Here is a 13,626-nt window from a genome sequence, read left to right as displayed (position 1 = left end):
GCAGATTTCACCTGGCTTTGCTCGGAGACTAATGACACCACTAGGGTAATACATGCTACAGCAGTCACACAAGGACACCATTTGCCATTTTCTCTAAAATAGCCCACATATTTTAAATAAAATTATCTTAATTAAAGTCTCTAAATAAATCTAAAATATCTAAAAATAGCCTTTTCCATACTTGCAACATGTAAAACCTATCCCTTTAAGGTTACTATGAAATAAGTATTTAACATACCAGCTTCTGGAAGAAATCCGTTGCTGTCACCTTGGAGAACTGTGGCAGTCTAATCTCAACCTCTCGCTCAGTTTTAGCTAGAAAAGATCATAAGGGAACACATAAATGTTTCTGTAATTGAAAGTTATCTTTGAAAACTCAGGTCTAAGTCTTGTCTCTGAAGGGAAGAGGAATCAAACTTTTCATCTTCTGCTCACTTGTCCTTCTGTTTGGTTTAAACAAATAGTGTAGAAGATGGACTACTGGTCAACCCTCTGGCCCTGTGTGACCTGTACCTTCTGTTTGGGTACCTACTATGTGCCATACCCCACTGTAGGGCTGGGAAAGAGTAGTGACAATCAGACACATTCTCTGCCTTTGAGTAGCTTATTTCTATTGTAGTGGACTTCCTCTGGCACTCATATAACCCGACTGAGATGTAATCTATGTTTCAGGTGTGACTGTGACTGAAGTACCATGTCTCTCATTAGTGTTGTGTGATGTGAGGTTTGCCAAATCGTGTCCATCAATAGCTCAAATCTCCACCAGTATATCTGCAGCAGGCCCGACCTACCCTTACCACGAGGCTAGTCAGCTTCTCCCAGAGGATCCTAAAGCAGCTTAAGTTACGTGGACAACAGGATAAAAATAAAACTTAGGGAAGAAGACTGGTGCCACCAAGGCAGAACACACCTCTCTAGTCACAGATGACCCTGTGACTTCTTAGAAACTGCCTGATATAGCATTGGGCTTGGACAGATGCTCATCTACTAACAGAGTAGTGCCACAAGCGCTGGACGGCCTCGCCAGGAGCTGTGTGTCTCCCACCCTCTGGGGAGGTCATGTCTCTACTTCCTGGCCATAGTATAAATAAGGGGTCCAGGAGGTAGCCAGTGTCAGTGAAGGAGAATCCCTGGGTGACGTTCCTGATTCCACCAACCAGTTTGGCCATCTGGGGCAAGGACTTTGATCTCCCTAAGCCTTCATTGCCTCATCTTAGGATGAGAGTGATACCAGGGCCTCCCTCATAGAGTTGGGAAAGAGCTGAATGAGATGCTGTACACAAATGGTGCTTACTATTGTGCCTGGCAGACCTCAAATGCTCAGTGGTATCAGCCAACATTGCTACAGCCCACGATTCTAGCTTGAGCAAGGCTCTGTGCCTTGAGCTGGTCCCTGAATACTAGGGGTGGAACTCAGAGACTAGGGACAGAAGTATAGGAAGTAGAATGGGAAAGGGTATGGATAAAGGGGGTTCCCTCGACTGGGCCACTGCCTATCCCCTTTCCCTAACTCCTGGAATGTTCCTTGTCATTCCTCACTGTAAAGTTACTTTCTCAAGGAGGTCTCCCCACCCTTGCCCTCCAGGGCAGAGCTGACTGCCACCTCTCCAAGGGCAGCAACAACTGTCTAGTTCACCCCTGTATTCCTGAACCTAGGACAGTGCTCAACACCTTGGAGACCCTTAGAAAATGCTGGTGGTGCATGATCTCATTTATACGTGGAATCTAAAATAGTCCAACTTACAGAAGCAGAGGGCACAATGGTGGATGCCAGGGGTGGGGGAGGGAGAAATGAGCTGTTGGTCTAAGGGTATGAAGTTTCAGTTATACGAGATGAATAAGTTCTAGAGACCTAACATACAGCATGGTGGCTATAGTTAATACTGTACTGTATACTTGAAATTTGCTAAGAGGGTGGATCTTAAGTGTTCTCAACACATACACACACACACACACACACAGACGATGAACTAGGTCCTGAAGAATTTTCACTGCCAAAGTAAACATTTTCCCTACATCCCCTGGTTCCACTGTATCAGTGAAAGCTTTGCTTCTCATTTCATAATAAAAATAATTTTTGTTCTGAAAGAAAAAAAGAAAAGACAATGTTGGTACTGATAAAAGATGGTGAAAACAGGGGAAAGAGTAAGCCTAGGGGAAGAAATAAGAATAAATTTGGCTTTCAAACTGGAGCCAGAGGTAAAAAAACAGATAGAAAAGCAGAGTTTGCCAGAAGACATGGAATGTAGGTGAGTGTGGAATGCAGCAAAAATGTCAAGGTGAAAGCAGTTTCAGAGGTCTCCTGACTAGAGGTGATGGCTGGAACTCCAAAGAAGGTTGGGAGACTTTAAAGAAAAGAATTTTGAAGATGTGAACGAGAAAGAGTGGACGGTGAGAATGCCAGGAAGGGTAAGTGGGATTGGGCAAGACGAACAGTGAGCAAAGCGGGTAGAGAGGGAGGTGGGAACAGATCAGGGTGGCGGGGTGCCCCGACCCCAAGGGAGGAGTGTCAACGGGCAGCAGGGGAGTCATGTCGCAAAGGGGTTAACGAGGATGAGACCGTAAAGAAGCCCCTGGATCCGGGCACGGGGAGACAGGCAAGAGCAGCGTTTTGCCCCCTCGCAGTGCCCAGTACTTAAGGGGTTTGCCCAACCCCTGCAGGATGAACGAATGAAGGCTGTGTGCCCCGAGTGCTCCTGCCTGTCACACAGGGCACACTCGGCACCTGGCGCAGGCACCCAGGTCACTCACAAACGATGTCGGGAACATCGATCAAGTTCAGCAGGTCGTCGTCCTCCTGGTGTTGCGTGTACTTGAGCTGGGAACGCTGGTGTGCCACGGACAGCACCTCCTGAAGCACCTCAATGTTGCGCAGCTTCTTGCACAGGCTCACCTCCCTCACCGACTCCTCGTGATGGGTAATGGCTCTGCGCAGGTGGGACTTACCTGCCAACAGAAAAGCAACCCCATGTGACTTGTGTCCTAAATTGCAATGCAAGTAGCTCAAGGAGAGCCTAAGTGCCCAAAGATCAGCCCAGAGAGGTGGACGTTCTCTTTTTCTGAAGGATCTGTCTGGACGGCTTAAGTCTCTCTTAAATGCATGTGCAATATGCTCACTTATGACTATAAAACATCCATTCAACAAGTATTTACTGAATGTTCTAGGCACTAAAGACAGCAATGAACAAAAACTAGCCTCTGCGTTCATGGAGTTTACATGCTAGTGGTTGAAGACAGAATATTAATGAGCAAAACAATATGTAATAGATTGTGTGGCAATAAGGTTATAGAGAAACAGAAAACAGGGTAGGCCAGTGTGGCCAGAGAAGATGGGGAATGGAAAGCTGCCCTTCTATGATGGGTGATCAGGGAAGGCCTTTTGGAAGGTAAGTTCTGAACAGAGCCCTAAAGTAACGAGGGAGCAACCATGAGGATATCTGACAGAAGAGAATTCCTGAAGGAAGGAACAGGAAGTGCAAAGGCCCTGGGGCAGGAATATGTGTGCCGTTCAAGGACAACAGGGAGCTTGGGGTCTGGCTAGAGGAAGTGAGGGCTGCAGAGAAGGGCTGGGAATGAGGGCAGAGAGGAGCAGGGGCTGGACCATGTCCAACCTTACAAGTGCAGGGTGAGGATTTCTGCTCCTATGCTGGGCAAGATGGGCACCCATTAGGGTTCGAACAGAGGACTGACATGATTTGACCATGTGAATGGACAATGTAGGAGCAAAGAGGAAAGCAGGGAGACCAGGTATGAGGCCACTGCAGAAGGCTGAGCAAGCTATATAACCCCAGAGGGGCCTCCGTTTCCTCAACTGAAAAATGGAGATCACACCATACCTATCTCATAGGGCTGTGTGAGGTTTCAGCAAGTCGGTGTTGTTTAGTAAGCACTATATGAGTGTGGCTTGGACCGGGGAGGATAAGAAGTGGTCAGATTTGGGTTCTGTTTTCTAGAGAAAGTCAACGGGATTTGCAAATCAAATGTGGGGAGTCCAAGGAGAGTGAGTCCAAGGGTTCCAGCCTATGGAAGGAGGCGAGACGGGCCATTGCGTGCGGGGTGGGGCATGCGTGGGTAGTGGAGGAATGCAGGCCTGGAAAGAGATACGTGCTCTGAGACTTGGCTGAGGCCAAGCCATGACAACTCATTACCAGTTCTCAGGTGTGGCCTGAGAAGCCGCCGTGTCCTTCCGCAGCAGGATGGCCAAGGGTCACCCCCAGAACCACTAGGGTGTCAGAAGATTGTCAGGGCTCTACCTCCATGGTGGGAGGCCCGGGCCCTGAGGAGCCCATGAGAACACAGCTCCAGAAGCCCACCGAGGTTAGGGGACCACATCTCATGGTTTCCAAATCCAGAGCAGTCCTGAGCAGGACTCGGCACCCCTACTTTCTAAGCCTCGACCTGGGGACCTGCCTGGCGTTGTCCGTGAGTAGGATCAGCAGGGCGCCAAATGAGCCATGAGGAGGCAGGAAGAAGGAGAGCTGATACGCACCCAGCTGTAGGCGCTGATGACTGTTTTTCAGGGTGGCCAAGGGTGTCAGTCCCTCTGGCATGTGGCCATAGAGCTGGGACAGGCACTTCTCCTGGTGGTCTTCATCTGCTCCAGGCTTCACTGCAATGAGAACCAAAGGGTAAGTCCCTTCTCATGACCAGGGCTGCGGGCTCCGGAGATGGCACCACAGACCCACTTAGGATTCCTCTCTCAATCAAACCTTTGGGTTCGTTTCTCCCCCAGTTTTACAAGGCACTTGGGGTAACAGGCCTCCTTGGGGCCTCTGGATAAACCACCGGTCTTTGCACCCTCAGGGCCAGGCACGCTCTAGGGGCTGATTAGGCTTCAAGGCCACACTCTCAACCTCCTCCAGGCGCCTGCCTCACGGAACCTCCCAGCACAGCCCTGCCTCAGCCCGCTGGTGGCCTCCGTGCCTGCGCCCTCCTTGGCACATGTCCCCCTCTAACTTTGCCAAGCACTCGTCACTACCATCGCCACTTACGGTCTCAGTTCCAGAGCTCTTGCTCTAGTTTTCTTTTCCTTCCTTGTTCGGCTGGAAAAGGCCCCCTCAGAGCTCCAAGTCCAACTTGAATGAGAAACTGCCTACAACTACGCCCTAGGGTCCGACAGCTGCCCTACGGCTGTCTCTACTGCAATGACCGAAGCATTCATTGTATTTCCGCCAGTTACATGACTTGTCCTGCATAGCAGACCATAAAATCATACTAGCGGCAGCAGCTAACACGTTCAGAGAGCCCACTATGCACAGGCACTATTTAGCTTTGCATATTGGCGCTCGGTTTTCACAACAACACTGAGAGGTTCTCTTCATAGCCCCACTGTAGGGATGAGAAAACTGAGGCACAGAGCAGCTAGGTAACTTGCCCGAGATCACACAGCTAGTAAATGGCAGAGCTGACATATGAACCCAGGCAGTCTGGTCCCAGAGGCTGTCCTTCTTATTACTCTGGGGGCCGCCTTGATTAGTACTAATTACAACAAAAGTCCTACCCGACCTGAGATCAGAGCTAAGACTGGGGTGAGGAGAGTGAGGCACTCACTTTGGGCTGAAAATTTAAGAAGGTGCCAAAACCTCAGCAATCGAGATGTATAATATTTTAATACAAGTTTCTAAATATTGCAATCGATGCAAAAAAATCCATCATAAACAAAACATCAAGATTTCTTTTTGCTTCAGGCTCCAATGCGGCTCAACACAGCATTGTTACCATTGATTGCCATGGAATTATTTTGGTATTAATTCTGATTGGTTTAAAATGTCACTTTTAAATGTTATCTTGATCATTGAGTTTTGGGGCATATTTCCTTAGATTTTGTGCCTGAGGCAAATGCCTCCCTAGTGCCAGCCCTGGTCCTAGCCCTGTTCTAAATTCCACGTGAAAAGTCATCTCTGTGAAGCTGTTTGCTCCATCCTAGGCAGAATTAACGCTTCCTCTTTTCCTCCCACAGCAGGAACAGATAACCCCCAATCCCGCCCTGGCATGTGTGACAGCTGCCTGTGCCGACTGTCTTCCCGCCCTCTGTCCCCAGGCTGTGAGCATCTCCAGGGCAGGCAGACAACTCTCATTCAGCTCATTATCTCCTGGAGGCAGGAAACCATAATCCCGACCAAAGCCCAAAGCCCAGAGCCGAGAGACTTACACTGGTGGTCGATGAGGAGGGTGGCTACGAAGTAGTGGGCCAGGGCTCCGTAGTGGTGGGCCTTCACACAGGCCAAGCTGGCCCACGAGTAGGGGATGTTCTCTTTCACTGGCGCCTGGCTCATGGCTGCGTGCAGCTGCTGATAGCCCTCTCCCACCTGAAAGAGAAAAGAGGTTGGGAGGGGGAGCCTGGCACAGGAAACCTCATGCACCCAGGCTACAGAAAGAGTTCTTTTTCTATGCAACAGCCCCTGCCAGAGGCCGCTCCAGAATCTGGGAGCGACTCCAAGGGTCCTTCGTGCTGTCAGTGTCAGAGTTAACAGGGAGATCAGGCAACTGTCATTATGCTGGTTTTTAGGCTAAGCTGCAGATGGAATCAGTGATCCGTATCTGAAACACCAGTACTTGCCAAGAAAATGCAAGCCAGCGCTCTGGCCAGGGCTGGCACGCTGCCCAGGTCATGGGCAAGCCGCCATGGGAAGCCCCCGCTGCTTCCAGTGGGCCTGCACCAGTGCACCCTGCCCACCCCTGAAAGCCACGGGAACCAGGAAGGCTTACCTTGGCAGCCTCCTGAGCCACCTTCACTAGCATGAAGAACTCGTTCCGTAAACCAGGAAGGCAGATTTTCTCAAACACGCTTTCTTGGGCCTGTGCAAGCATCATTTTGACCAGCACACTGAGCATGGCGGGACTCATGTCATAACTTGGCGTGTGAGTAAATGTCTCTTTCAGGTAGTTTAAAACCCCTAAAATTGGAAAATTTTGCCCATTAGTTGAAGATCATATTTATTTCACCATGCTGCTCAGAAATAGAGAATGTGACAGAAGTAAAAATATAAAACTGGCATCCTAGAACATCTTAAAAATTGTGATTCTCAATTAACAGAAGATCTAGCAATTCCACTCCTAGGTATATACCCCAAAGAATTGAAAGCAGAGACTTAACTGTTACTTTTTGCTCCATTCTTCCCGGCGGCTTATTTCAAATTACCCAAAGGTTGGAACCACTTCAACGTTCCTTGATGGATAAATGGATGATGAAATATGGTATATACATATAATGAAATATTTTTCAGCCTTAAAAGGAAGGAAATTCTGACACATGCTACAATATGGATGAAGACATTATGCTAAATGAAATAAACTAGTCACAAAAACAAAAGTATGATTGTACTGCGAGGAGGTATCTGGAATAGTCTGAAATTCATAGAGACAGAAAGTAGAATGGTGTTTGCCAGGGAATGGGGGAGAGAAGGGATGGAGAGTTACTGTTTAATGGGTACAGAGTTTCAGTTTGGGATGATGAAAAAATCCTGGAGATAGATGCACAACAATGTGAACGTACTTAATGCCAATGAATTGTGCTCTTAAAAATGGTTAAATTGATAATTTTGTTATGTATCTTTTACGACAGTTTAAAAAAATCAGATTCTCTTCTAAAACATTTATAACTGTACCAAGGAAGGAAGCCAGACTGCTCCCATTCATTTTGGTCTCTCCTGGGACAATGGTAAGAAATCCCAACCACGACCAGGCATGTGATGGAGGCAAAGCAGACGGCAGGCAGAAGGACTGAGGTAACACCTGGGTCATTCAGAAATCCAGGGCTTTTCCCCAGCCCTAGCAAAGATCATTTCAGCCCATTTCAATGGAAATTTTCATGCTATAACCCTCGGCTAACTCTTGATATGCTTTAGAAAATTAACTGTCACAGTATAAACTGACAATCAACCCGGAGGTATAATAGGCTCTCCAGCCACGAATCCCATCCGACTGGTTCCTCAGGTTTTGTCGCAAAGCATAAATCACCCTATAGAAAGATGGCAACTGCTCCGGGATGTTTGCTCCCCTCTGGGGTTCCTCCACTCTATTCTCAAGCTTTTTTGTCCATATCCGTAATCTCAGAGGCAGGTCACAAAGTATACCTGCTTAAGATTCCTCAGAAAGAAAGATGAGCCCAGGAAAAGATTTACAGTGAAAGAAATGGACTTTCACATGGAATCGTAGCATATTGGTTCATCCCGACAGATCAATATTTTAACATGAGCAATTCCATGATTAGTGAAAGTGGCAGCTGAACCTCTTCATGGCCTTACAAAGTGAGATACTCAGGAAGGTTCTTTGCCAGGGGTAACACCCCAAAGCAGAGTGAGGAGGACTGGCACAGATGGACACATGCCACGGAGCCAGCTTGGGGGATCACGCTGTGGGCCACCGCTTTGCTGACCACTGCCCATGTCGAGTGTGCCTGACACAAGTCCTGTCAGAGGGGGGCGAGGCAGGACCCTTGGACACTTATGAGCTGCATCAGGTCCACCCACGGTACCAGGCCTGGCCGCCCCCAGTCCTCCACAGGTTGGTGCTACAGGTCTCTTGACGAAGGGCTGAAAAGAACAACCTCAGGTGGGCAAGCTTCACAGAATGAACAAAATATAAAGGCATAAATAGTAATAGGCACTTAACAAGATACGTGATTTTTTGAAAAGTCTACATTTTCACTAACCGGAAAAACTTATTCTGTTTTTCAATATAGTGTTCAGAGGAACAGTTCATTCACTGCCATCTTTGGGGCCACTCATTCAGAAAAGATTAATCGTTAACCACACGATACACTGTGTGCATGAGCCATAACCCAGACCCTGACTGAGAAATAGGGTTTAAACCATTAAGCAATTCTCTTAGTGGGAAATTAACCCAGTGCTGGAAACTAGTCTGGCCCTTTTAGACCCGTGAGGCCAAGCGTGGGCCTGGAAAGGACCCAAAGATCCACATCAGCTGGGGGATGTGGTGGCAAATGGCGGGGCCAGGACTCTGCCCGGCTGCCCTTGTGGAGACACACCTGCTGCTCTCTGAAATGCATCCACCGCACTCTCCAGCCCAGCTTGCAGCTGCCGATTGCACCGGGTCCCGATCTGTGTGTACAGGGCTCCAATGTTAAACAGAATGCTGGCCTTCTCCAGAAGCAAGTTCTGCTGGCTGACTGGGACCCCGGTGAGAGAGTCATACCTATTTAAATAAATGTGAGAATATGAATTACTTGGCTAGTTAGTGCTACTGTGGGGTGAAAAATAGACAAAATTTATTTCTTGAATAAAATTCAAACATGCACATGCAGTGAGGCATTTATTTACAAACAAGATGATGGGCCTGATCATGCTGAAGACACCCACAACTGCACACAGAAATGAGGTTTTGTAATTAAGATGTTCTTCGGTAGGTGAATGATGGATAAACAAGCTGTGGCATATCCATATAGCGGAATATTATTCAGCACTAAAACGAAATAAGCTATCGAGCCATGAAGAGACATGCAAGAATCTTAAATGCATATTGCTAAGTGAAAGAAGCCAGGTCTGAGAGGACTACATACTGTAGGATTCCAACTATATGATATTCTGGAAAAGGCAAAAATAATGGAGACACAAAAAGAATCAGTGGTTTCTAGGGTTCCAGAGGGGAGAAGGGGGAAGGGATGAATAGGTGGAGCACAGAAAATTTTTAGGGTAGTGAAACTACTCTGCACGATACTGTAACAGTAGATAGATATATGTCATTATAAACTGGTCCAAACCCATAGAATGTACAATAGCAAGAGTGAACTGTAATGTGAACTGTGGAATCTGGGAGATAATGTGACAATGTAGGCTCATCAACTGTAGTGCATGTACCACTCTGGTGGGGGAGGTTGTTGGAGTGTGGGGACAGGAGTATGTGGGAAACGTCGTACTTTCCCCTCAATTTTGCTGTGAACCTGAAACTGCTCTAAAAAGTAAAGTATATTTTAAAATATAAGGCTTCTCCTAAACGAAATATTACAAACCCCTCACACAATTCTTCTGAAGTCTAAAAGATTTGGGATTTTTAGTTTTAAAGTTCATACATCGACTGGCACGTAGACACAGAACTTCTCCCTAATTTGAGACTGAGGAGAAATCCCCTTTAGTCCCTTCACCAGACAGGGCAGACAGCTAATGGCACCTTTACAAAAAGTCAGCTGCGTTTCCTTTCAAAATGAAGGCATCACACTGGCCTGCTGTGATAAACTTTAGCTCTGAACATGCTCCTTAGCTTTGCAGATTTAGTCTTCTCTAACCCACACTCAGCAGCTCTAAAACATTTAAACAACACTAATCTCTGAAAATACCGACTCTGGGAAGAACCTGATGTTCTGCTTCTGTTTTTAAATTTGATCTATTTCTGTTTGCTGCCCTTGTCACTGAGACAAAACCTGATTCCCATCCCCCACCACAGTCCCACCCGGGACAAGAATCCTGCTCGTTCCACCTCAGAGCTCTGCTGTTTCCCCAATGATAACACGAGCACGAAAAAAATGCCTCTTCTCTTCAGCTCACTTGTTCTGAGAAGCAAGAAGGCAAGGTCTGTTGGAGCCTCCCCCGCCCCACCGGTTCCCTTCATAACCAAACACCACTTTATCTACAGGTCCTAGGCTCTCCTGTATAAAAGGGACAATTAGAAAGAGGGGCCCACAGTGCAAAGTTGTAACTGAAGGGGGACAGCACCAGCACAGGCCTCAGGCACCTACCATGTAAACAAGATCCCCATCTGCCGGGTGGGTGGGAAGAATCGGCTCTCGACAAAGCCCAGCTGGATGAAATAACTCATCAGCAGTTCGACGCCGGCCTCGTCCCGGCTGGGTGTCCGACAAGCCTGAAAGGAAAGCAAGCACCGAGGGGCTGAGCGGGCGAAGACGCAGCGGAGGGCCTGTCCCGGAAGGCGCTCACACATGCCGTTTCTGTGGAGCTTATTTGGGCCCCCCTACTGGTATCATGAACTCTAGGAAGGTGGAAAGGGCAGGAATAAACTTGAGATTCTCAGAACCCAGCCTCAGATTTGCCAGTGGGCAGGTCTCCTGTGGTCTTATGTGGCAAGTGGAATGGATGACTCCAGCAGTCCCTCCCGATTACCTGCAACCACCTGCGAGTCTATAAGATTTCGAGTGTGCAGTAATGGGATATTCTGAACTCGACAAGCTCTAGCAGCCGTCCTGTCCTCCCTTCCTTGCCGCACGCAGAAACATACTTGTCTCAGATCCATAAGATCTGCTATTTCATCTTCATATAGGTAGCTATCTTCACTGTAATGTTCCAGAATAAAATCCTGTAAGAAAAACGAGAGAAGATACTGTAAGGTGTGATTCAAAACTGTAAATAGGTAAATAGGTAACGTCGAATGTGCTCCCTTTAAAAACGTACAATACATAAAAACTTGTGGGAGAATGCACACTATGGTGATTTTCTTAGTGGTGCGACTTCTTAATTTTGTTTACATATATTTAAAATTTCTGTTTTCGTTGCTTCAATTAAAAGGAAAGCTGCAGTAATTTTGAAAAAAATATCCTTGCAACACTGTTAAGTGACCTACGTATTAAAACGATGCTGGCAAACGTCACAGATATTCAGGGGCTCAGACCTTCATCCTTTTCATCCTTTGTGCTGCCCTCAGCACCTGGGCACAGGGTCTTCCTGGCAAAGAAAACTTGCATCTGGGGACTGTCACGAGGATGTGATGGGGAACTTTGTAAGAGCAGCTCTGGCACTTCCGCACATGAAGCGCCCCGGCGAGACCCTAGCCGGGCCCACGGCCCAGTGTCCGACGAGCACTCAGTTCACCCAGTCGTGCAGCACGTACTGCTGAGCACGTGCCCTGTGCCAGGCATGTTCGCGGTGCCTGGGCTACGTCAGAGAACAAAACAAAGATCCTGCCCCGTGGAGTTTATGTTCCTGCACAGGTCACAGACAGTAAGTAATGGGCACAACAAATAAGTAAATGACATCGAATATTACAAGATGGCAAGTATGAGAGGAAAAAACAAAGAGCGGTTTAGAAGGTATGGAGAACACATTCTTGCCTAACGGCCTCCATGAGTGCTGGCTCTCCTTGGCTGCAAGACAGTGGAGGAGACTGCAATAATGTCTTCCCAAGTGTCTGTGAGTATTTTTACACACTTTCTACATTAAAGCTCCTTCTGCTTTTTGTACGTTCAATGCATATCTACACACCCACCCACACGCCCTCGTCTTACAAAAATAAGATTGTACTACATGATTATACAACTTCGGTTTTCTTTCTCCCCTCTCTTTGATTCCCCCCACCCCACTTCAACCCCTGACCTATGGATGTTGCCGTTTCCCCTTAAGGCGGGGTGTCTTCTCCCACACACTCGTGGAGCGCCCCAGGGGCCTGGCACCCACAGTGCACCTGGGGTATGGTCCGTGGCTCCACCTGGGGCGCGAACCCAGGACCTTCTGCATGTAAAGTAGATGTGCTAAACACTACACTATGGAGCCACCCCCAGTTTTTTGGGTTTTGTTTAGGTTAGAGCTGCAGGAGAAAGGCACAATGTTGAATAAGATGTCAGAAAACAGTCTCTCTGTCCCATTGAGTGACAGATGCCACTGGCATAGTTCCAGGACAAGAATGCAATCAAGGGCTTTCTTTAAGCACCAGCTACCAAATCCTGGCCCCACTGCCTGGGGAGGACCTATGAAAGTGCTAGAAATTTTTTTTTTTTAAATTGACAATGCATCAAACATTTTCATATGCTGTAAAATATTCTATAACATGACCTTTGGTTATACAATCCTCCAACGTAATGAATGTACAATTCATTAATTCAACAAATAAACTGAACACCTGCTATGAGCTAGCCAATATGTACCATGTTAGTCTTCACTCCTTGTCAGACGTTAAAGTCATTTGTGTAAGTTTTGTAATTAAAGATAACACCACGTAACAGTTATCCCCCCACACACTTCCGACTAGTTCCTCAGAAGAAATCCCAAGAAGTTGTCTTGCTGGGCCCAAGGACGTGTAGAAGAAAGTGCCTTCTGCTTTTTTACCTGGTCCTTATCACCCAACTTCCCTTTTGTTTTATGATGCCACCGCAGATTTTATTCACAACTTAAAGAGCTGATGTTTGGAATCAGCTTTTCATCTAATACGACTTATCAAATTTGAAATGGTTTTCAGGATGTGGTTCCATAGTGTAGCAGTTAGCACGTCTGCATTAGACGCAGAAGGTCCTGGGTTCGCATCCCAGTGGAGCCACAGTGCATGGTCTACGGCCATGCCACCCTGAACAAGCCTGATGTCTGATCTCAGAAGCTAAGCAGGGTTGGGCCTGGTTAGTACTTGGATGGGAGACCACCTAGGAAGACCAGGTGCTGTAGGCATAAATAATAAAAAATGAAACAGTTTTCTATTAGCGACATTAATTGCTATGAGGATGATCTGAAGGACAAAATTTATCTATGGCTTCTCCAGTGACATCTCCAAAAGCAGTGCTGAGGGCCACCATTCAGGTGATTTACAGAACAGCATGTTGTTCTGTCAACCGCTACTATGGACGATGGCAAAAAAATTCTTAAAAAGAGAGAAATCACATTTAAAATAAGAAGTTAAAAGAGAAACTTTATGCTACGTCACTGAAGCCAAAGAGGATATTGATAAAAAGTC

General features: G+C 47.1%; 1 protein-coding gene, 2 non-coding genes and 1 pseudogene across 4 annotated transcripts in view; 2 read left to right on the top strand and 2 right to left on the bottom strand.

The window, feature by feature from the left end:
• The window catches only part of RHPN2 (rhophilin Rho GTPase binding protein 2), a 53,928-nt gene that overhangs the window by 7,943 nt on the left and 32,359 nt on the right, over nt 1–13,626 (bottom strand). For both annotated transcript variants that reach the window (XM_011371854.2, XM_023537656.1), the window contains 8 exons: nt 11,191–11,268; nt 10,694–10,818; nt 8,990–9,156; nt 6,709–6,896; nt 6,152–6,308; nt 4,490–4,609; nt 2,752–2,946; nt 239–315 (listed from right to left, as the gene is read on the bottom strand). In XM_011371854.2, coding sequence (XP_011370156.1) covers nt 239–315; nt 2,752–2,946; nt 4,490–4,609; nt 6,152–6,308; nt 6,709–6,896; nt 8,990–9,156; nt 10,694–10,818; nt 11,191–11,268 — 1,107 coding nt within the window. The remainder of the gene's footprint in view (nt 1–238; nt 316–2,751; nt 2,947–4,489; nt 4,610–6,151; nt 6,309–6,708; nt 6,897–8,989; nt 9,157–10,693; nt 10,819–11,190; nt 11,269–13,626) is intronic.
• On the bottom strand, nt 12,540–12,667 carry LOC111746670. Its single transcript, XR_002783216.1, has one exon. It is a non-coding gene; the product is annotated as a small nucleolar RNA SNORA30/SNORA37 family (small nucleolar RNA).
• On the top strand, nt 13,146–13,218 carry TRNAL-UAG. The gene has a single exon. It is a non-coding gene; the product is annotated as a tRNA-Leu (tRNA).
• LOC111746647 lies at nt 13,228–13,343 on the top strand (annotated as a pseudogene).

Source organism: Pteropus vampyrus, unplaced genomic scaffold, assembly GCF_000151845.1.
Source record: "Pteropus vampyrus isolate Shadow unplaced genomic scaffold, Pvam_2.0 Scaffold196, whole genome shotgun sequence".
Taxonomy (NCBI): domain Eukaryota; kingdom Metazoa; phylum Chordata; class Mammalia; order Chiroptera; family Pteropodidae; genus Pteropus; species Pteropus vampyrus.
This window is presented reverse-complemented; position numbering and strand designations above follow the sequence as displayed.